Here is a 24,400-nt window from a genome sequence, read left to right on the forward strand (position 1 = left end):
TTAAAAAAAAAAGACTGAATGTGCTCCGAATCTCATTTCCATACTTCATCTGTTAAAAAAAATAGGTAAAACTGAGAACATGATAAATCTGAATTTTTACAGTGAGGCTGTTTTTAAGTTAATGATTTCCTTACCAAAGACAAAATTAAAAAAAAAAAAGATGACCAGTTAAGTGGGGCCCTGATGAGATGGAGGAACCTCCAGAGGTCTGAAGATGACAGGACTGCCACAGGGCAGATGGTGGGTGGACTGGCAGGGAAGCAGCTCTGCAGAAAAGGACCTGAGGGCCCAGGGGAGCAGCAGGCTGGGGGGCTGCATCACAGGATGGTCACCAACAGAGCAAGGGAAGTGACTCTTATCCTCTATTCAGCACTCATGAGGTCCCATGTGAAGCACTCTGTCCTGTTTTGGGACCCCCCAGTAACAGCAAATACTCTGAGAAACTGGAGAGGCTGCAGCAGTGAGGCACTGCGATGGGAAGAGGGACAGAGCATGGGCTGTGTGAGGAATGGCTGGGGGCACCGCACCTCTTCAGCCCGGAGAAGAGAAGACTAAAGAAGTGACTACTGTCACCAACAATCCAAGAGGGGTTCTCAAGAAGATGAGAGAGAGGCTCTTCTCAGAGGTGCATGAAGAGGAGTGAAAGATTGCTGCAAGTAGCAAGGAGAGAAATTCTGTTTGAACACAAGGAAATCGTTCTTCAAAGTGAGAAGAGCTCAGCCCTTGAACAGATGTGCCCAGATGTCAAATTTTTCTTCATGGAGATGGTCAGAGCTCTCCTGGAGAAGCCCTTGAGCTCACATGGATGAGTTGCAGGTGCAGTGCAGGGCAGGAGCCCAGACCCTCTAGACATCCTGTATTTGTATACTGATAGGATGATCTGTTTATCTCATTAGTAACCAGTAGAACTGAAAAGCCCCGTGTGTGCTAAGAAAAAGTCTGGATTCTCCAGGGTATATCAAGAGCAAGTGTTTACTGTGTGTATCATGAATATGGCTTGAGATTATCTACTAAACATTAGGGGACAGTTCAGCTAACTCATCCAGTTACTATCATGGAGCAAAATTCTCCTTAAATGCCACCTGTAATCATGTGGATCGCTCTATTAAGTGTCTTAACATCACAAGGTGCAAGCAAGGGCTGTCCAGGCCTAAGAAACCTACTTGAACAGAACTAACTGTATTTTTTGTTTGTGGTTCAGTAGACATTACCACACTATTCACAGTTCCAGTGGCCATTCTCATGTCTTAAAAAGGAAAATCAAAACAATGTTTTCATGAAATTAGGGTGTTTTGTGATTTGGTAGAATTAGGGATTGTATCGGTAATCTAGTGCAAATTAGAATTAAATGATAATTCAGACCAGCAATGTTTATACAAGTCTAATGAAAGATACTTGTGCTGCCAATAACTTTATATGTCATGATATAAGTTTATGATGTCAAAACCTACACTGAAACACAGCAGGAAAGAGAATAAAAATTAGATGTAAAAATCAGTAAAAATTAGATGTAAGGGGTGCTCTACTAAAGTTTCCCAAACAGAAGATTTCAATCCTATCTTGTTTCTGCCAGGTAATTAACTGTTTTGATTTTAGGAAAAAAAATATGCCAACTCCTATATTCTACTTTAACAAGTTTGTGACTTGCTATGTGGCTTGTCAAAATCAACCTTGTGGAGGCAATCTGAGTTAACAGAGCCTGATTTATCTATGTTTAAACAGTGAATATCACTGAAGCTTGTTTTAATGGTCAAAGGTACTGGGAAAAAATTAAATTATATTAAATTTTTATATAGAATTGAAAAATATTATCCAATAAATTGCAAATAATGTACATGGGAATATTTTCTAACTTTTGAGCATTTTCTACATAAAAGTTTTTGTTTCCAATTTTTTTTTAATGAGGACTAATTAAAGAAATCTTAGAGGCAAAAGAGCACTCTCTGTCTGTTGTCAAGAAGCAGGAGCCTGATTTCATTTTGTATGAGTGGGATGTAGGGAATAAATCTTCCGCTCTCCTCAGCTTTTTCCTAATTTTCTTATAGATACTATATAGCTGGAGGAATGCCAGCTCTACAAGTGCAGAAAGACTAGGCAAGCTCTTACTGAGGTTGACTGCTTCGGGATTTATTTTTCAAAGCCAAAAGAACATCTCAGTGCATATAACAACATATATATATATCATCTATACCATCTTTTCAGTCATAAATGAAGCAGACCAAGGCAATATTCCAAAAAATTATTAGTATTACAGAAAACAGCTCTAGGGCATTTGTTTCTCTCCTGGAAAGAGCAAGCCTACTTTAGGACTATGGTATTTTATGAAAGGTGAAGTATCATGCTAGTATTCATGGGCACTATTACTATTTTGCTTTCCCTTGTATTCTATGATTTAATCTTGAATGCACATCTTGAATATTAGTGCTAAGCTGCTTTACTGCCTGAGATGTGTTCATGCTGATATCCTGTAATAAAACCTTGTGCAATTAAGACATATTTCAACATTAAATGGATTCCAGCTGGAAGACAAGAGAAAGGAGAGTGATGTTTTCTCTGATTAGTGATGTTCAAACAGTGTTGTTCTGAGATGTTGTTCCCTCTGTGAACACAAAAATGTACCATTTGCAAGTCTCTCAAACACCTTCATGCGCTGTGTCTGTAGCTGTAACCCCAGTACCTGCCACCAGCCCAGACTCCAGCAAAGCTTATTCCATACTGGTGGCCACTGCCAAGACAAAGGCTGCTGGGAAACAAAACACCATCAACAGATGGGACTTCTTCTGACTCCCTAAAAACCCCTTAAAGCCTCATGGGACTGTCTGAAGAAGCCCTTTCCTTCATGGTATTTCCCCCCTTTCTGAGAGCCACCCAGAGCCTGGACAGCCGGAGTATAAAATAACCAACCACCTTGAGTGAGGAAATTTGGTGCATCTGCTTCTGCATTATGGATTGTCTTTAAAAGCTTCTTGTTTCTTGATAATTTGCTTTGAACTTTGACAATAATTAATATTTTTCATTCATTTTCCCCCGGGTGCATCTAAGATATCAAATGCCACAGTGAGTTTAGAAGAAGTGACTGGCTCAATTCCCCAGTTCAACTTTGTGTTTAGGTCCAAGCTTTGCACTGATGAAAATAACTGCCTGTAACACTTTATGAACAAGGAAAACATAGAGAAAAACAGCTCAGGGGTTGAATAATCAGTATTTATTTTGCATTCCTGTTTGGTTTTGGGGTTGTTTTGTTGGCAGCATAAAACAAATCAAGGCGCTTTGTTTGAAAAATATTAGCTAAAATCTTTCCAGTAAAACTCCCTGTTGTTTTCTCCTACTACTTTGCAACTGCAGATGGTTTGTTCTTTACAGACACATTTCAAACACATTATTACTGAACAGCACTAAAGCTTCAGTTAGCAAGAATAAACATAGTGAAGCAGATAATAATATACTTTGCTTTTAATATTTTTTCCCTTTTGTTCAGTGATATTGTTAGGGGAAACTTTACATACCCGACATTTTCTGCATCTTCATCACACTCAGCCCTATATTTGCAAACTCCACATTTTGAGTGTTTTCTCTGAACTTCTGTCCCAGATCCTTCATATTCTGAAAAAGAAAATAATAGAAAGCATGACTTTCAAATTAAGCTCTGTTTTTGCTTACCCAAATCCATTTGCCTTCAGGAATACTGTCAACATAAAGCTATCGGGTACTGAAGCTATTAACCTTAATAGCACTTCCTTTTTGAAAGTCAGTCAATTGGAGGTTGGCAGGATTGTACCACTGATAGAAGAGTGTCCCCGAAAACGCTAGTGCTTCATTGATTGGCTCTTCCTTTATACTTATTTCAGTCATTTTTATTTATTCCCGCTCCACCAGGCACATAACTGGCACTGACATGTCCCAGTCACATTTACTCTTAATTGCCACTGATAATGCATAAACCCTGTCCCTTTTGATGTCCTTGAATATTAGGTACTGGGGATTTAAATACTATTTTCTGTGACAGTCTTTAATTGTAGATATCCTTATGCAAGGTTGATGCTTGCATTTTTTCCCCTTTTTGATTCCTGACTATGAGATTAGACTATGCTCATATGTCATATATGCCATGGTGTATTTTCCAGATTACTCTGTCTAGTTCTACAGGAATAAAAGAAAAAAGTCATCCTAACAAGAAACTGGTAGAAATGCTACGTATCCTAAAAAGAAAAATCAATTATCTCAAATATTCTGATCCTAAAAACATCTACATTAATTTTAGTGTTGACATGGACATCAAAAGTCTTCACCAAGTAAAAGAGAAATAAATTATATTCTTACTGTTTCAGTACCATTAACCACTCTTATTTTTGATTTTTAACAAAGTGATGAAGGAGAGCTATGTATTTGAAAGGAAGGAAAAGAACCACAGAAATCTGCAGAGGGAGTCGAGATCCACTTAAAGTATCACAGTATCATGGTGGTGCACAGCTGACTGCACAAGGCTGCCGGATGGACAGAGATCAAAGTGGTTCCTTTCCTCACAGCAGCTTTATGTGCTGTAGCAACAGTAAATCAAACATCACCAATGAAACAGCTGAATTTGCGTTCTTTAAATACAAACAGGAAAAAGAAATCCACAACAGCTCTTCCTAATTTCCCTGGATCTTGGCTGAAGGGAATCTCTCCCTCCAACCTGTGGGGATGTGTTTCCATGAAGAATAGTGCAGGTGAGACTTGCAAACTACCTTCTGTCTAAAGCATGCTGTGCATTTTCCAGAGATTAATACCGATCAAACAAAATTCACACTGTAGAAATTCTATCACCACTCTTATCAAGTTGCAGTAGAGGTCATCTGCTTTTATCTTTACAAATGCACATCTTATTTGATTTCTCCTTCTTTCTAGGTACCACATTCCTATGCCTACATTCAGCAAATGTCCTTTAGCATCAGATTTCACTTTTCCATGCCAATAAATTATGCCCTATGGTTTGAATAACTTAAACAAATGGCACTGCTTTCATTCATGGTATTTCCACTTCTTTTTCTGTTCTTATGACCCTTGACACCCTTTGCCAGTGCCCTTTGTCAATTGACACCTTCTGGAGTTACAGGTACAAGAGCTGGACGTATTGTTCCAGAAAAGTTGTCATCAAAGCCAAATACCATCTGTGACATTCTTCACTGTAAACATCCAACAATCATATTGCTTTTTGACCGTTTTTCTGCACTGACAATCATCTTTACTTTATTATCCACTTTATTGCCCAATGAGTCCTTTTCAGGGTCAACAGTCTGTAGGAGAGATGTATTCCTGACATCAAGGAAGAATTAGCTAGGTCCTGGGCTTGCTACAGATAACTGTCCTCAGACATTAAATCCTGCCTGCTTATGCATCCTGTTAGCTCAGTGACCTGTTCTCTGTGATCCACACCAAATCAGTGCCGACTGATTTGCTCCCAGATCACCAGTAGAAAGGGTCACGGGGCCAGGAACATTCTCTAGAAACACACTCATTTTCTACAGCCTCCTTAACATTTCAGGATCTATTGATTTGCAGTATTTTTGCACATTAGATGTGCACCATGTGGATGTTGTGTTCTCTAGTTACTTAGACTTGTATGAGATTAAAGACCACATTTGACTGAGAAAGGTTACGGCTCTGTGGTGGTACATTTACATAAAATGTTCTGTCGTACAAATGCCTTTCTTGGAAAAATCAGTTTAAAAAAAGATAATTTTCTCAGTAAAGGTTTTCCATGAACTCCTGGTGACTGGCATTAAATATTTTTTCCCTCACTTAATTCTGTACTCAGATGACTTTTCCACCTTCTATTTCACTGCTGTGCTTCTCATAGGTGCCAGAATGAGAGGCTGTTGCTGCCTGGTCATCACATTTAGCTGTTCTGAAAATATTTGTATATTATTTATCATTATTCTACTGAAGAAAAAGAGACAAAAAAGTCATCAACAACCTAAAGAATTCTTTACCATCCATTTTAAAGCTTTCAGCAGCAAACCTGGCAGACCTGCTGGTTACAGAATACCTCTTCAACATTTGGTTCTTAATATCCTTCTATGGTACCCCTAGCATGGAAACCATTTCATCATACCCCATTTATACTATCTGACTTGACTGCAAATGCAACCAGAATGCTTTACTGGCCCTTTTGCTGCACTACTAGCATTTCAATTTTGCAGTGGAGCAAAAGAAGTAACATACCACACACACACACGCACACATGCAACATACACACTTTTCCTCCTGAGCTCTGGTTCTGCTCCCTGTGAATGCCCCAACACCTTTTTATTTTCAGAAACATAGCCCATAACTACTTGTTCATTGTTTCTACATACTATTTGATGTAAAATTCCCTTTCTTTCCTTTTCTCCTCATCCTAAAATTGCTTTCTCTACCTTTTAAAATTAGGTTTGTTTTTAAAAAAGTGTGACTTTTTGGTTTTTTCTTGATCAGAATTTGCTGGACCTCATGTATATAGGTCACCTACAATTTTCAGAAGCATCTTTCACTACTGGCTGCATTATGTTTTGATAGTAGAAGCATTAGACGCTGTGTATAATATAGACTGAAGTCCTGTTGTGGTTTAGGAATGGTACTCCCCATCCAGTGTCCCCAGCGAGAATCTCCAATCCATGTGCTGCTCTCTGGCTCCTCTGCTCTCCCCTCCCCTTTGCCCCTTTGGTGGGATGAAGTGGCAAACTGGAGGCACAAAAGGTAAAACTCACAGGCTGAAGTAAGAACAATTTACTGGAAACAGCAATGAGATAAGAAAAGAATAGTAACAGCAACAATATTAATAACAAAAGTGCACAGAAGAGAGAGTGATTCACAAGCCAAAATGTTCACTGCAGAGCTCAACTGGACTGCAGCCATGCTGCCTCGACCAGAAAAGAGCCATTCCTTCCAGAAAAAGATCCCTTTTCCTTGCCCCTAGCGATGATGTGAGGTGGTACAGCATAACTTCTTGGTCCTGGCCTTGTCCCCTCCTGGCTACTGCCAAAATGATAGTTGTCCTGGCTGGAGCCAAGGCAAGTCCTTCAAGAAAACAACTTTTCCCACCAATAAGAGTAGATGAATGTTGTTTTTCAACCTGAATTGATAGCAGACTTGTACACCGGTACTCTGTTAAAATATGTTAATCCATTAATATTTGAGAGCATGTTTCTCTGGTGTAAATGTCTTCAAACAGGCAATATATCCCTCGACAAATTGCCTCTCTCTCCTCCTTTCTCCCCCACATTTGATTGTTCCTACATAGGTTGTAGGCATTAATTTTAATATTCCAATCAATCAGATCTTCCCAGCAGGTTTCAGTAATAACAATTAGGTCAAAATATGCTCCCAAATGAGCAATTCAGGCTCCTCTTGTTTATTATGCAAGCTTCTAATATTGCTATATAGATGATTACAGAATTTCTTCTTCTTGGTTTTGTTGGTATCTTGATTAATCCTGTTCTTGACATATTAATTTGATGTTGAGTGAAAGCTCATTTTCCCTCTCTTTTCAGCTTCCTTACATGTTTCAGGGCAGCGCCTCATTAATGCTCTGTCCTTCAAAAGAAACAAGGCACAAAGAAAGGATCAGTGACTCCCAGTTGTCTCTCTGAGCTGTGCTCCCTAACACTTCTGCTTGAGTCATCATTCCTCTGCAGAAGATGGCCAGCTGTATCTTAGGAGCTGCAGGGTAGGAGCCTGCCAATGGACAGCAGCTCTAGAGGAACTGGGCAGCAGTAAATTGCTTCCCTCAGCAACTCATTTGTGTGCTCCTACAACGGTAATGTGGCTGGGTTTCTGCTGAGGGCTTTCAATCAGGCTTGAAGCAAAAGTATCCATCTGTGTCAAGGTGAAGCTAGGTTTGTCTGAAGGCATGGCTTGGAAAGGGAGCTATGCTGTATATTTGTATTTATCACTGTTCCCAGTGAAGAGGGGGGAGCTGCAACTCCTCAGTAGCCATGTACAGATAGAATTCCTTTGCCTAGAAAAGCCCCTCTGAAAATCAATTCGTACCTGGTTTGGGATCATAATCATTTCTACTGTATCCCATGGGATCAACTAATCTCAAAAAGATTTTGAAAAAATAGGAAGGGCCACAGCAAATCCTCTTCTGCAGCCCAAAGTACAAAAGAACCCCTACCCTGTGATTCCCTCAGTAGGGCTAGCACTGGAAATTCCTCTCAAAATACCACAGTCCACAGAACTGCACATTAAGGACTGCAATTCATTCCAGAGCTTAGTGACTTATCCTACATTCCATTAACTTTTAGGGCAACTTTAATGACGCACTTAGTTAAAATGGAGATTGCTCCCATAATTTGAAAAAAAGTTGCAAACCTGCTCTTTTTGGCTGTAAGTATACATTTAAAGACAACACTACTCTTAGCTCTCCCAAATTTTTGGCAAATGATGTCTTGAATTCTCTTGACTACGCTGCTGGATCGTATGCAAAAGCAGTATTTGGCAGTATGGAAGGTCCTGCTCTCTTATCCAACCACCCAGCTGGCCTAGAAGCAAAGCCTGGCTTGGCACAGCAGACATCTATACCTGGCTGAAAGATCCTTTCCGTGTGCAGTGTGGACCATACACTGCAGCTTCAAGCATGCTTCAGGAAAGGCACCAGCCTTTGGAATTGGATTTTGCAAGAAGGGGCATTACAGGCTTAACAGGAGGATGCTGGGTCTACTTACAATTGAGGTGCCTGGAGGAGGGCAGTTTGAAGATTGATTCCCTAATCACAACCCAGCCAAGGTGACAGGCTGGCCCAGTGCTTATGATAATGACAATGTGTACACTTACAAGCAAAGGACGTGAGGACACGCACTGTAAGAACCCACCACCACTGCCCTTGTTAGGTGATAGGTATTTCACACACCTGAGAGCTGGAACTTCTGGTTTGCTTCTGTGCATATGACACCATGGATAGTGGTAGGAAAAGCTGGCATATTGCAAGACTGGATCAGCTTTCACACTGCAGAAACCTCCAGCTGGAGAACTTGAGTACCCATTCACTCCAGTGCGCTGCTTCAAATGCAGCTAACTCATTTTTTCTCCAAGGGAAGACACAACAGCTTCAGAGTAAGCACCAGGGAAATTAAGCATGACTAGATGATGGTGGAAAACAGAGAACATGAAAGTCACCAGATGCCAAGGGAGGTGTCCCACAATTTCATGAACACACTGGACGCCTTTCTGCAGGACCAGTGCAGGGTATATGAGATGAATCCATCCTCATTTGCTACCTATCCTGTGCAAGAGGGAAAAGGAATCTGTCTTTATGTACCTCTAGCCCCAGCATCCTTCCAAGCATGCTCCAACATCCCTGAAAAACCTACTTAGAATAAGTCTCCACAAACACAAAGCCTGAACATTCAGGCCCTTCGCCTCTGCCTTTATGAACCTTTGCTGAAAAAACAGCAATTCTTGCTTGTTTTATTTCAGTGTTAATTTTACCTACATCGAGTAGGATCTTGACAGAAATATATAGGGCTATTTGCAGCTAAAGTGATACTCAGTGACAAGCCACGTGATGGAACCCGCACTTAAATCTTTCTAAGTCACACACCATTAAATAGGTAAAAGACGTGATGCTACCTCCTATCCAGGGTGCTAATCACCGTCAAGTTTACGCAAGTCATATTAAAATACATTAAAACAAATCAGTAGCACTATTACAAATTAAAATAGAAAATATTCGAGGCTCTAAATTGTATGTGTTTATTCCACCCTGACTGTGTGACAATTACTGGATAAGTGTTGTCCCCAGTGAGGGGAAGGAACAGATGGCAGCCTGCTAAAAAGCACATACTGTATATCAATTTATTAATTACTAAATGCAATCTGCTAGACGTTCATCACAAGATACTTCAGTTATTAAATTTCAGAGGGATTAGAAATTCAAAACAAATTATTTTCATAATAATTAACTTAGCTATATGTATTGCAAGCATGCTATTTACTTAGCTGAAAAGGCTGAAATGATTGGGTGCCATCTGTCTAACTACCATTACAACTTTTTTAATATCAAAAGGGCATTTTGCTCAGGTACACAGACAAACACTGAACAAAACGGATTAAAAATTAATGTTATGGGCATAGTAGGACATTTAGAAATCTCACCCTTGTTGGCTGATTACTAGAGCACAGAACCTGCCTCTTCTAGGACAGTGATTTGTTTCTGAGAGGCTGGCTTGAAAAGCCTTTACCATTTGTTAGCTCTTTCATGGTGTATGTAACAAATGCTGATGGTTTTCAACGCGTTCTTGCAAAGGCCTTACTATATCACAAAGTCACAGCTGTAAGCTGGCAATCTACCTCTTTATGCACATGTGACAGTCTGAGAATCATTTTTTGTGCTCCAATCTACAAGTTGTGGAAATACATCCAGCAGGTCAAATAGTGTTGCAATTTACAGCAGGCGGAGATGAACACAAATCTGAGTCTGTACCTGCTCCTTCCCCAGTTCTGCCCCAAACTCTAACAAAACATTGATTAAACAAAGGGCCTAATTTTATGACTGTATTCTTCAGAACAGGGAAAATGCAGAATGATTCATATGAGAATAGAGAGAGAAGCCCACATCTTAGATGCAAGTTTAAAGGATCCCACCGTCTTCAGCCATGACCCCAGCTAAGCAACTCTTTAAAGTCTGAGTCTCTGCTCTCTGACATTGCCTTCTGCAGGGGTGAAACATAATGGTAGAATACTGAGGGTTTTGAAATTTCTCTCATTTCTGAATTAACATTCATATATTCTTCTTAGAAGTGGCTTGGGATACCTATTGCCACAAATGACCTACTGCTTGGTTTCATAACTACAATTTTTATTATGTTAATTGAAGTTTCAGACTTCTGAAATTACAAAAATGGGTAATTTTATTACAAATCAATGCTAACAGAGCATAGAAATGGAACTAGCTCATTCAGAATGTCAGAGGGCAACTAGACAATTGTGTCATCCTTAAAAATTATATTGCTTCATCTCATTCAGGCATGCTGAAAAAATTCTCCCACTCTTAATTCTTTTCCTAAAACCTAGTATCTTTTTAGCAGTAAACATGATTTGTGGAGAACCTGAACCAGTACTTCCACCGTCTTTAGTTGTTTTTTCTTGTAGCACATGATGACTTCTAAGGGAAGATATTGTCTGAAACTAACTTTGAGGAAGAGGACTTTTCTGGATTTTTGAGTTGTTTCTAAATCTATTTTTTTTTTCTTAACGTAGAAATGAATGCATTAACATCATACAGTTTTGGAGTAGGAGGGAGAATCTGCATGCAGTCAGGTCTCAGAATCATTAATGAGATTGTTCTGCAATGAAATGCAGATAATGAAAAAGAACAGTGTGAATCAGTAGCACAAATCTTAAATAAACATGAGGCCAACAGCTTATTTCAGCAGTAGAGACTGTCTCAGGCAGAGCTATAGCAACTGAAAAACACAACTCTGATGCTTTCCCAGTACTTTCTTAAAAATCCACCAGCAAGCAAGCAGGGCATCTGCACAGCACTTGCGATGCTTCCTGAATGCACACAAGCAGCTGTGCTCATCCATTCCATGTGTGCAAGCATCACTGGTGCATACACAATCACACTAATTGCATGTTTAAGAAACACAGCGAACACTGATTCTGTGATCAACATCTGGAAATGCAAATCCTAGGAAGAAAACACAAGTCTCTAAGCCAGTATGTTTGCTTGCTTGCTGGTTCTCTCTCATCCTTGCATTTTTCCATCTCCCTTGAAGGTTCCTTGTGCTTCCAAGCAGTAGCTGTACCTAACCGGTAGGGCACAGAGGCTCCCCAGGGAATTAGGTTCCCATTGGAGCACCCTTATCCAAGAGTATGAGATTAAACATTTCGGCATGGGTGATTATTATATCTCAGTATATCCTGAGTTCCGCCAAAAGGAAATGGAGAAGGCTGGGCCAGGATGCAGTTCTGCAGCAGACAGTCCCATAGCTGAAACAACCAGGGAGGCAGGACTGTGGAGGGCATTGTAGAGCACCTCTACCCTCTGCCTGGGTTCGTATCCTTTGTTCTTGTTTGGATTCTAAACAATGCATCTCCATCCTCAGTATGTTCATCACTCTTCTAGAAGTTTGGTTTTAATTCTAAATTCCTTTAAATTGCAATAAATCCTTTTGGGTTTTAATGATTTCATGTCACACTTTTACAGCTACTTGAATTATGGACCTAAACAAATTCCAGATATGAAAGTATCCTTGAATTTTCAGCCAGAGCAGAGTTCAATAACCAAAGCAACAGTGGATTCCATCCTTTGAAGGATTGCTTTCAGACACAGAAAATGACTCAACATGCTGAAGACTAACCAACTGTCCCACAGAAGTATTACTCAACACCCAGTTCAGCGAGGAAGATGCACAGGGACAGGAATAATTCACTGTGTCACAAATAGCCTCCGATGTATTTAAAAAAAAGGAAGAAGAGCCAAGCAGGATATTCAATTTCTCATTGTTTAAATTTTCTTTTTCTTAACCTAAAATTGAGAACTAAACCCAACTGTTTTCATACTGAACAGAAGAAGGAACATTTCAGTTGGCCCAAAGGCACTCAAAAGAAACCCCAATAAAAGAAGGGCTAATGTCACAAAACTGCTGGAGGACAGAGTAGGTACATTGTTCCTTCTTAATTCAATACCCAGGCAGTGCAGAAACTCACCTGGGGCCAAGGGAACCAGATTCAATTCTTTATGCCTGAAGTGAACTGAATCTACATATTCCACCTCCCACACCAACTACTTCTGCAGGGTATCAAGGGACCACCAAACCTCCTAAGCCTATGGCATTCAATTTTGCATAAATAATTCAAGTGCACTGGCATGCTGAGCCCCAGCTAACAAAGCCTTTCCATAGCACGAATCCTTCCTCTCCATCTCTTTGTCCCAGGCTCAATGAACATTTCAAGTGAGAACAAAAAGAACAGCAATGACAAAGGGAAACCCATTTGAGCCTCTCTTATCCCCACAGGTAGATTTGGGTTCAGCCTCCTGCCTCAAATCAAGCAACAAGTGTATTTGAATGTGAACCTTTCACCTCTCCAGTGAGCAGACAACAAAACACAGCATGTTCTGGCCTATGCTTTTCCAAACTGCTCATAAAGCTACCCAAAAAATCCTGACATCTATCAGTTGGCTGCCAATCTCTTCCAAACCAACACAGTAACAATTACAAGGGACTTTAAAGGGGATTTTTGTATGCATCTGGAAAATGCTGAAAAAACCCAAACCCAACTAATCTCAACGGCATTCAAATTTTTCTAAAACTGTTATAAAAGTAAAAGTGAAGCATGAACTAAATTACTGTCATCTGTCTCCTGCAAGAACTGCATAGCAGTACCAAGGCCAGAAAGCTCAGCTTGCAGGGAGCATCTGTAGTGGAATAACAGACTGGGTTATTCCCAGTTAACAAATAACCCAGGAATAACTGGGTTATTCCTGTTAACAAAGGGGAAAAGAGAAGCAAACTGAGCTGGGGAAAGAGTGTGAAGCACCAGAAAAGTCACCTGTGGGGTAAGAAGAGGAAATGTTTGAGCAGAAAATTTTTCCTTCAGACAGTGCCCCAAAACAAACAAAGGTGAGAATGGCCCTGTCCTAGCAGCAGCCCAGGAATTTACTGATAGCATCTTATTAAGGGGGAGGGAAATGCCTCCCCTTCACCTCCATACAGGAAAAAAGAGGCAGCTAGCTCCTGATTTTTGAAAAGGTAGCTGTTACATTTAGTTACACTGTGATGCCATTGATGGTTTTCCACAAAAACACATTTTCATAGAACTATACAAGATTTACAGTACTTTAAAACTCAGTGCCATCAGTATGAAATGCAACACCTTCTTAATACTACCAAAGCCTAAAAGCAAAACAGTTTTTCTGTGTCTGTATATATCTGTGTCTCACATTTTTCATTCTATATGTATTCTTGCTAGTAATATCAAAGACAGAATTAAGATAATCTTTTTTTAATCCTTGGAAGAAGATTAAGATATGTTGAAAGATAGGAGCAGTTCTACCACTACCAGCTGTGCTACATTCCCTCTTTGAATATACAGCTTTGAACATAAACATGTAAAATATTTTATATAAACAGATATCATAATGCAATTTTTATATATTTTAGGCAACAAGCTTTACCAAGCATAAGGTAATAACTAACTAGATACTTTAGACGTGAAGGAAATGAATGCAAGGAAAAGCATTGTAAGAAATTTATTGTGAATGGACATTTTCTGGAGAGAAATACAGGTGAAATAGGGATCTAAATATTGCACTATATTGCTGGTAACAAATGAAAAATTATATAGGTCAAATCTGAAACAACAATATTGGTCAAATGCACACTACAACCTATTCCTCTACCAGTACTGTTCTGAGATGGTCCAATAACACTGCGACATTAAAGCTTATTTTAAGTGCCATAATTTTCCCACAATTCATGTGGTATACAGTAGCCATGTGTATATATTATGTGTATAAAACTGACACACATTAGTTAAAAAGAAAGGCCAAAAGCAAATATAAGCAAAGTTTGGTACTCACCTCCTTCTCCTGACCCAGAGCCATTATCTGAAAAAGAAACAGAGGGAGAGAAAAAAACAAGAAAGCAAATGAAAATATTGCTCCAGGAGCAGCTGTTTGTTCAGGAACTTGTCACTGTAAAACATGACACAGATGTTATATTTCATGAGCTGGCTGTAAAAACAAACATCCCACATAAGGTCTGGCATCCTCTAATATGGTCTATCCATACTCACTGTGCCCGAGTCTCTCTTCCCTGTCAAGATGTTACTCAAGGAACAGCATTATTCAATACTGAAACTAAATTGCTTTCCTAGCCTCTTTTCAACTGCTAGAGATTAAAACTTGTTAAACCCAAAAGACATGAAGAGTACAAAGTCCGATTTTGGGAATGTTTATTTTTCCTTACCCTCTAGCCCTGGGAATGGTACTTCAAGGAGTAACACATTGATCACCTGACTGCAGAAGTACCTCCAGAAGACAACTAATCCTCCAAGTAAAGCTGATTTAAGTAATCTAATGACAAAATAGCTTCTCTCAGCTGCGTCAGTCACTTCACATAAAGATGCTCTAATGGCATAGTTATTTCATTGACATTTGACTGACTGGATTAGCATCTGAGGAGTGACAGCTTTCGACTGGATCCCATTTGCATTAGCAGTTCAAGTGTCAGCAGGACTTGAGCTTCTTCACCACCCCCGGCCAACTAACTCTACTTCAGAGCACTGTGGAGCTGTTTAGGGACTTTGCATGCACATCCTGCTGGGCAGCACTCTGCACAGGCTTCAGCTTGCACGGCAGTAAAGACAAGCCCTCAAACACATGTTCTGAGTCACAAAACTTTCTGTCTTTCCTGCTCAAAGGAGGAGGAGAGGAGAGAATGGAATGGCAACTACTCTCTGTGACTTGTTCCCCATTCCCATTAGATTAGCTTCTCTGGAAGCTGAGGAGAGGAGCAGAGCACACACTCTGCTCATCCCACATCTCTCCTTTCATGCCTGCTTTGGTGATGGAGAAGGCAGCTGAATTTATTTGCAAAAAAACTGAAAGAAGAAGGAGGCCAGACAGAGAGAGGAGTGGGAATCTTACTTCCTCCACACATGAGGTCGTTGTTCACATCAGAGGAAAAACCAAACGCTCTGTTTGCTCAGTTCCCTCCCCTGCTTTTCTTTAAGGAGCTGTATTTCTAAGAATAATTCCCTCTAGTGCGTGGATGAAAGTGTGAAATTCCACGTTACTGGGTCACTTCACACATTGAAAATAATCTCCTGTCACATGGAGTATCAGGAATAGAGATTTGTTTTTCTTTCACTTTAATTTTCCTTTCTTTTCTCCTATGCCACTACTTGGTGTCTAACAGGCCGAGCTTCTTACCTTACAGAAATTAGTGCAAAAACAGGCAGGTTTGTTTTTCCATTGATAGTGACCCACTTTACTGACAAAGCAGACAATCCCATATAAAATGTCATTGTTGAGTCACTGAGAAATATGCCTTATGATGCAGTATTGCTTCATTAAGAAACTTGAAGGAGTATAATTTACTTATATGAGTTAATATATAGGCTTATTTGCGGTGGTGAAATTGTGTCATCAGCTGTTTTGGGGGAGAGGAAGCTGACATACAAACAGGAGCAAGTCCAACATGTAACTCATATGAAAGACAAAGGGTAAAATGTCTCAAAGAAGCTTGACTTGTTCCATATTTTTGTTTCCAACTCCCACTCCCTTGACTGTTTTCCCCTGTGCATTCAGCCCTAAGGTGAGAAATGCTGCTCAGCCCCAGCTGAGGGGCTCTGGCTGTGTCCTGTGTGTGTGGGGCAGGGCTGGTACAGCCACACACTTGGAGAGTGCCCTGTAAATCATAGAGCTGATGCTCAGACCACTCCTCTCTATAGATCATTGGCTTGATATACATGAAGTCCACTTGGCAGGACATCATAGCAGCAAGATAGATTCATTTCCACTTCTCTGGACTTTCAGTTCTCAAAAAGCGATTAAAAAGAAAAAGAAGTGTATCCTCTAGAACACTGTATCATTTTCAACTTTTCCCTGGGAGCTGTGCTAGGATGCTAGTCTCCAGGGTAACCATGCTAAACTAAGCCAGTGTTCCTGCTTGTTTTTTTCCCTGAGCCTTGGCTAGATTTTCCCAGGCAGCTGCTGGTTAAAAGAGTAGCGTTTTTTTCCAGCTTACTTGGACAAGCAGCCCTGCTCTTTTCAGGCCCTTAATGAATTCAGGGTTTTCAAAAGTTGCCTTCATGCACCAAGATCTGTCAAGAAAGATGCCCAAACAGGTGAAGATGCTGGGCACAAACAGCATTCCCCCAGCCACTGGTCAGTAATTAGAGAAGGAGTGATTGACCTCTACCTTTACTTAAGCCACCCTTTTTCAAGTAGACTTATAAAGATTGAGAACAGCCCAGATGAAGACTTGGGAATGCTGGTGGATGAGAAGCTGGACATGAACTGTCACTGTGCACTGGCAGCCCAGAAAGCCAAAGGTGTCCTGGGCTGCAACCAAAGCAGTGTGGCCAGCAGGGTGAGGGAGGGGATTCTCCTTCTCTGCTCCACTTTCCTGAGACTCTACCTGGAATGCTGCATCCAGCTCACAGGTCCCCAACACAGAAAGGATGCGAACCTATTGGACTGAGTCCAGAGAAGGACCATCAAGATCATTAGAGGCATGGAGCACCTCTCCTGTGAAGAAAGGCTGAGAGAATTGGGTTTGTTCAGCCTGGAAAAGATGGGGCTTTGGGGTGACCTAATTTCAGCCTTCCAGTTCCTGAAGGGAGCCTACAAGAAAGATGGAGAGGGACTTTGTGCAAGGGATGTAGTGACAGGATAAAGGGGAATGGATTCCAGCTGACAGTAGGTTTAGATTAGATATTAGAAAGAAATTCTACTGTGAGGCACTGGCACTCCAGAGAAATTGTGGATGCTCCATCCCTGAAGGTGTTCAAGGCCCAGCTGAATGGAGCTCTGAACAACTTGGTCTAATGGAATATATCTATACCCAGGGCCATGAGGTGGGAACTGGATTATCTTTGAAGTCCCTTCCAAACAAAACCGTTCCATGATTCTATAAAAATATGCTAATACACAAATATACAGGCTTCCGCTGCGAGCTGCTTTTATCCATGAAGGAGTTTCTGGATAAAATACACAAAGAAGGACTTGGATCTGACACAGCATCTGGATGCTGTAAGCACTCAGCTACAGTCAGAATCTCCTTTTTTGTTCTTTCTGAACAGGAGCCATTTCTGTACTGTGGGTCTGCTTTGGTGCAGAGGCAGAAAAACTCCCCAAACCCAAAAACTCTTGCAGCCTCTCTCATTCAGGAGGGATGGCTTTTAACTCAAACTGGCATGAAAATTGAACCCATCTCTTCCCCATTTAGGGCAGCAGCTCCAAACTGCTAAGTACAAACAGAAGGGCAAACAGTCCACTAACAAATTTTAAGCAAGCAGACCCTTCTATAAGCCACTCCTAAGAGAATAATTCCTGTGTCTGTTTCTACTTCTGCAAATAGCTTTATTCTCCTTTTTTTTTTTTTTTAAACTTAGAAATCCCAACAGAAAACAATGGACTATGGCTTCAAAATATATACAGTACATTGAGAAACTGCAAGTTTAATCAAGTACTACATCACTGTGTGGTTACAATTTCATGTGCATATAATATAAATCTGGCAGCAGTCAAAATCAGTATTAAAACCTGTATATGCAGACTCAAAATTTCAACCATACATTCTCTTTCATTTCTCTAATCAACCATTTTTAATGTCAAAAATTGCATTTTGTTTATTCCTAAAGCACCTATAATTGACTCTTTTTTAAACACTGCTTATTTTAGAATCTTGAAACTCTGACAGCCTTCCAACAAACAAAATAAATAAATACGTTGCAAATCACCTATGTCTGTAAAATTTAACCAAAATATTACCTGGCAAGAAACAGAATAATGATTTAGTGACTAAATCACTCAGTATAGTCTGTTCCAGTGCCGTAGCTACAGGAGGTATCAATCCCTAGCAAATGGGAAATATTTCATTCCTGTATGAGATTCAGAAGTCTGATATACTTTAAAAATTAAACAGTTGTTACAACACTAAGGAGGAATTTCATCCTATTGTCTTGGGTGCATCCCGCCAGGATGAAGCTTTGCTTTGAAAAACAAAACTCTGATAGGAGACCAGTGAATCTATACTTGTCTCCCAATGATGCCCTAGAACAAAGCACTTTAATAGCAAATTCAAAGGCACCCAGTGAAAATTTATGGGGGTCTACAAAATATTTTTTCATTTCAGTATCTGATTCTCCATTATACATGTAACAGATCAAGAGCACAAATATGCTGCCATCTTGGCAGGGCATGGAGAGGTTCTGGATGATGGCTTTTATCATCCAATATTTTCACGCCACTTGAAGCACATCAGACACTCAGGGAGCAGCAGGTACTGTTCTAGTGGACCTCTGCTGAGGCACTTAAAGTTGCACCAGTGTAGGTGCAGTATGCAGCCTGAATCACAACCTCAGTTTCACAAATGTGTTTTCAGTACTTTCTGGAGCACTGTGTTTCAGCATGTTTCTTAATCTGCTACACTAAGTGCTAAAAATTATGCTGCATTTCCTGGGTTTTATGGAGGACTTTAAGAAAAGGAGAGGAAGGTTGAAAAAAAATTCCCATACTAGCTGAATAACGTAGTAATTAGCTGACAGCAAACTGAGGTTGAGAAGAATCGATTTTTCATTTTGAAATTTCTTTTTCTTGGTAGAGTAGAATGCACATAGAAACAAACACTTTTTGTTGTTCCGAAAACATTATCCTAGAATTTTGTTTGAGTGAGAGAAAGAAGCCTTCATGCTGTGTGTCCATTTAGTAAAATGATTAGGGCATGAAATTAAAAAATATTTATACTTTAACATTTACTTATACATCCTCAGTTCAAACCTTCATATTTATTGGTGTTGTTATAGTAATATGTGAGTCCTCCCAAACTGGATTTCATTTTTTTCCTCTTTCTGCTGAATCTGCACATAATTTACAGGTGGGAGATTGGGAAAGGCAGCAGATTCAGTCATCTGCCTGAGGGATGCTGGAATTATGCTTCTGAGCTGGGCACAAAACATGGGCTTCCTTCTGTATTAGGACCAACAACACAGATTGTTTTGGACCTCAGTAAACATGAGCAGACCTCAGTATAGGTGTGTGCTGCAGTCAAAGGCCTTAGAGCAGCTGGTGTGAAACATGCTGCATTTAAATGAGGTAACTGGGACTGGCAGCAGCAAGGGCTTGGACTAGGTATCCTGCACGTGCATTTACTCTAATTTCTAGATAAGATGCTGTAGCTACCAGTGAGCTCCAGGCCTGATAACTCTAAATTGTCACTGCAATTACCAACATAAAGTTAGCAAGGAGTGTGCATCTGACCCATGGTCACGCTTTTGGCTACCATATAGATGTGACTTTGTTTAGATTAATCTGAGTAGCTATTCTGTATCCAAAGATGAGGGATGTCCCACAACTTCATATTTTCTGTGTCTTATTTATGTACCAAAGATTGCAGTTGTTGGCACTACTGAGTTATTTATTCATTCAGAGAAAGCCAGCCATGCGTCTGGTCTCACCAGCTTTGAATCTACCCAGAGGTTCAGAACACCTCTGGTGGCTAAAGTTTCTGTGTCAAAGAGGACGTTGCAATATTCAAGACAGAGAAAACCTGCCCCATGTATTTGAAAGATGAGGAAAATCTATGCTTTAAGTGTGTGGAAAGACAAAAAAGGCTAGTGCATTAGAAAGGTCAGGTAGAATGATTTTGTCAGTTTTGCATATCTTCAGAGTAATGACCTGAAAATGATGCCTTGGATACAGGTAGAGCAGCAGTCAGGATGATCAGTGTCACTTGCTGGATGTCACACTAATTCTTTATATCCAAAAAATAAAAGTCCTAAAGAAATGGCTAATTTGGAGTCTGCTCCAAATTTGTTGAAAGCCTTTTGATGAATATCAAGGCTCCTCTATAAACACCACAGAAGCATTCATAATCTATTTTCCCAGATAAAGTACTTCAACTTGTAATGTTTATTTATTAATCTGTTAGCATATCAGAAGATATAGCAGACTTCTTATCTAGCAAAAGGTTCTATTCCTAAAGAGGACTTGGGCTTTCCACATTATTTCATTCTATGAAAAGCACCAAAATTTTAATTGCTGGAATTAAGGGCAAAACTAAAGAGCTAACCATAAAACATCATTCATTAGTGACACAAAATGATGTTTTACATACCAGAATAACAAGGTCCTCTTGATACCATTGTTATCTCTTTCTGGTGCTTGCAAGCAGCTCTCCTGAGGAAGCATTCATTTTGGTAAGTGTCTCCATTTGATCCACAAACTGGAATATAGTTTGTGTGACACTGGAAAAGAAATTATAAAATAACCCAGTCATACAGAAATCAGGTGATTAATCTCAACTGCATATTAATAACATGAATATAATAGCATAATAACATGAAGATAGTTGTGTTACCAACAGCAACTTATAACTCTTTTTGCTGAAGAAAGATTTGAAATATATTAGTTTTTCAGTATTACTATATGTATTCCTCTCGGATCACTGAAATAATAGTCTAACTCCACATGGACTGAACATAGGAACTCAGTAGGAAAGATTAAAAGCACAAAATAACTATGGTGGGACTTTTTACTGGCTAGAGGGAATATGCCAGGCATCCAGAAGTATTTGAAGGATGAACACTGAGGAAGAAGAAAACTTCTTCAAGATAATACAAGAAAGTATGACTAGGCCCAGGGGGATGAAACCAAGCAAAGGAGAATTTAAGGAGAACAGTGCTTAAAGGGAGATTTGTTGACCTTTTTGTTCAGAACATTCTTTCAAAGGAGGTGGAAAACAATCACCATTCTCATTAAATTCAAGAGCATCATGAGCCTTTTCTTGGTCAACAACTATAATAATGCTTTTTTATTACTACACTGAAAAATTTAAATCTTAAAGTTAGTAGAATTTGGTACAAACAAAAAGAAGGAAAGGTAGAAAGGAAGAATTATCATTCAGAATAGCTTTTGCAGAAGCTGCCTGTATTTTGCTGTTTTCTTAAATTCTAAGGGAGATGGATTATAAAAATGCATAATGTGCATTGAAATCCTGGGACCACCAATCTGCCTAACATCTGAGAGTGCTGCACGACTTCCTGCTGAACTGGAGACCCAAACCCAGCTTCACAGCATGGAAAAGGAGATATTTCCCTGTTTGGGGGTGCAGTGGTAACTGTAATGTCAGACACCTTTTCCATCTTCAACACCCCAATGTAAAAAGAACCCAACCAAAAACAAAAACCAAGAAGCAATGATGAAATACAGTGGCCAAGAAATTTTTTAACCACATAAAGTTTATGATTAAACTGGTGTAGTTCAACCCATGAGACTGCAAGCAGAAACAATATTAGCTAAGCTAAAATGACTTAAAAGTACAAGAGTTTCTTATCCAAATTCCAAATGAGAGTCTCTCGCACAACAGTTTCTTTGTGCTTTGGCATACATAAAGGTCAAAATATTCAATTGTTAAAACATAATTTTTAAGGGTATTACCCTCCAATCCTTTGTCATCCTGCCATAGATGACCAACTGAGAATGAACTAAACAGGTACTGACAGAAATAAATCATGTTGACAGCTCTGAAAATTATTTCTAACAGTTTTGTAATACTTTCCCATAGTAAGTAGCTCTCAGACACTCAACCACAGCCATCAGTCCTATCACATGCCATACTGCACAGCCATTTCTAGAGAATAATTAGGCAACTCCTGAGCGGGACAATACTTTTCAATAGATAATTCTCTGTTCAATAGATAATGTTCCATTCTCCTTAAGTCTCTGTGTGATGTTTTAAATTTGCAGGTTTTCATCCCGAGGATAGAAAATGAAAAGTGAAGGGATTCCTTTTTTAGTTTGGTAAGCCTTTAGTGATTTGGTACAGTACAGCCAAAAGTTCTCCTGCGAGCGTCCTTTAAGAGTAAAGTTGTTTTCTTGTGAGGAAGTCCTCTAATACCTCAAATGACCAAAATGGAGAGCATCTCTTCATGGGCAAGATCTGTTCAGCACAGGGTGCCATGGGAAAATCCTTCCGAGCTTCATCCAGTGCTGTGTGATTTCAGAGTTCCCAACATCTGAATGGGTTGTAAGATTTGCTCATTGTCACTTTGCTCCTTTTCCTATTCTGTCTTACTGAAGCTGTTATTTTATTAAACTGGTTGTTGTCAAGTCTTTCTGACTGAGATTGAAAGAGAGCCCCATGATGTCTCTCTCTCTTCTCACCCCACCTCACCCCATCTTACCTCCCCCACTGGTTCCTAATGCACTCACTAGATGTTGATCAGATTTTCATTCAGGTTTTGTAAAACTTATCCAAAATACAGCAAAAGACCTTTCAGCCTGCAGAGCTCTTGCTGCCATGACACTATAGCTGTTTCAAACAAGTTGAAATTTGTCATCCATTTCCCTCAATCTGAAGGAAGTTTGTGCCAGTCTTGGCCTCAGTTCAGGGGTGGCTATGAATAGTTGTGCCGCTCTGCTCCCCAAAACACCCCTCTGTCAGGCAGACCTCATTGCAGTTACAATTTCCTCGTGAAGGGGAGAGGAGGGGCAAGCACTGATCTCTTCTCTGTGGTGACCAGTGACAGGACCCAAGGGAATGGCCTGAAGTTGTGTCAGGGGAGGTTTAGGTTGGATATCAGGAAAAGGTTCTTCACCCAGAGAGTGTTCAGGCAGGGAAGTGGTCACAGCACCAGCCTGACAGAGTTCAAGGAGCATTTGGACAATGCTCTCGGGTACATGGTGTGACTCTTGGGGATGGTGCTATGCAGGGTCAGGAATTGGATTAGATGATCATTGTGGGTCCCGTTCGACTCAGCATATTCTGGGATTCTGTGATTTCCCTCCAGCAGGAACATCTTATCTGACCACAACCTGGATCCCAGACCAATTTAATTTTGCAACTCTCTTGTTAGGGCACATTTTTCTAAAAATTGCAGTTTTAGCAACATACGAAATACCTTGCTGGATAGGACCAGAGGCACAGTTATCCAGCTCTGTTGTAGCCGTGATGAATAGGAAACACACTTCAGGAAGAACAGGCTGATATTCCCACATCTTCCTTTCAGTGCCACTTCAGCTGAACCACTGTACACAAATGTGTCTGTTTTCCTTTCAAAGCCTTGCAATGTCAGAAAAAAATTAGCTAGCTCTCAAATAGTCTTGCATGTGAAGGACCTAACAGTTTGGGCTGGGTGTTTGTTGCCTGGAATATTTTGGTGCTGCTAGTTGCAGCAAATTGAGTAAGCTCAATTAAGTTCAGGAGTAATAGGAAGAATTTAAAGTTTCTATGTCTGAAAAACACAATACCTTCTCCTCATCCTTAGACTTCTTTCCTAAGAGTATAGAGTAAATTTTTCAAGAAGTACAAGAAAACATGCAAGTAGCCTAAAAACTATACTTTTTTTTTTTAATCAGCTCTTCAAAACAAAGTAACAATTTATCACACGGACTAGTTCTGTCTTTTTATGTCTCCACGCCCTGGATATTAGGAAGTCACAAAATTTACTACCCACAGACAATAAATGAAACCTTTGGCTATCCTAGGGTTGTATTTATTTTCCTTTTTTTATTTTTAATCATTACTGAGCTTTGATTTTACTATTTTTCATAAATAAATATTACAGACAGACTGAAGACAGATGAAGAAACCTCTTCTCATAAGAATTTTTTCTGCCTTTAAAAGGCAGTTGGAGCAATGCCCCCAGCATAGGTAAACTGCACCCTATCTAAAGCCAGCTCTGAAACACTGGAATCCAAAACCAG

General features: G+C 39.9%; 1 protein-coding gene across 3 annotated transcripts in view; it reads right to left on the reverse strand.

Annotated features, from left to right (window-relative positions):
* Window positions 1-24,400, reverse strand: part of LOC121672843 (tomoregulin-1-like) — a 111,491-nt gene that overhangs the window by 19,477 nt on the left and 67,614 nt on the right. For all 3 annotated transcript variants that reach the window (XM_042045750.1, XM_042045751.1, XM_042045749.1), the window contains exons 3-5: window positions 20,811-20,940; window positions 14,549-14,575; window positions 3,507-3,603 (exon numbers count right to left, since the gene is read on the reverse strand). In XM_042045750.1, the coding sequence (XP_041901684.1) occupies window positions 3,507-3,603; window positions 14,549-14,575; window positions 20,811-20,940 (254 nt within the window). The remainder of the gene's footprint in view (window positions 1-3,506; window positions 3,604-14,548; window positions 14,576-20,810; window positions 20,941-24,400) is intronic.

Source organism: Corvus kubaryi, unplaced genomic scaffold, assembly GCF_017639235.1.
Source record: "Corvus kubaryi isolate FWS band 111438036 unplaced genomic scaffold, C.kubaryi_AGA036_p1.0 65000, whole genome shotgun sequence".
Classification (NCBI taxonomy): domain Eukaryota; kingdom Metazoa; phylum Chordata; class Aves; order Passeriformes; family Corvidae; genus Corvus; species Corvus kubaryi.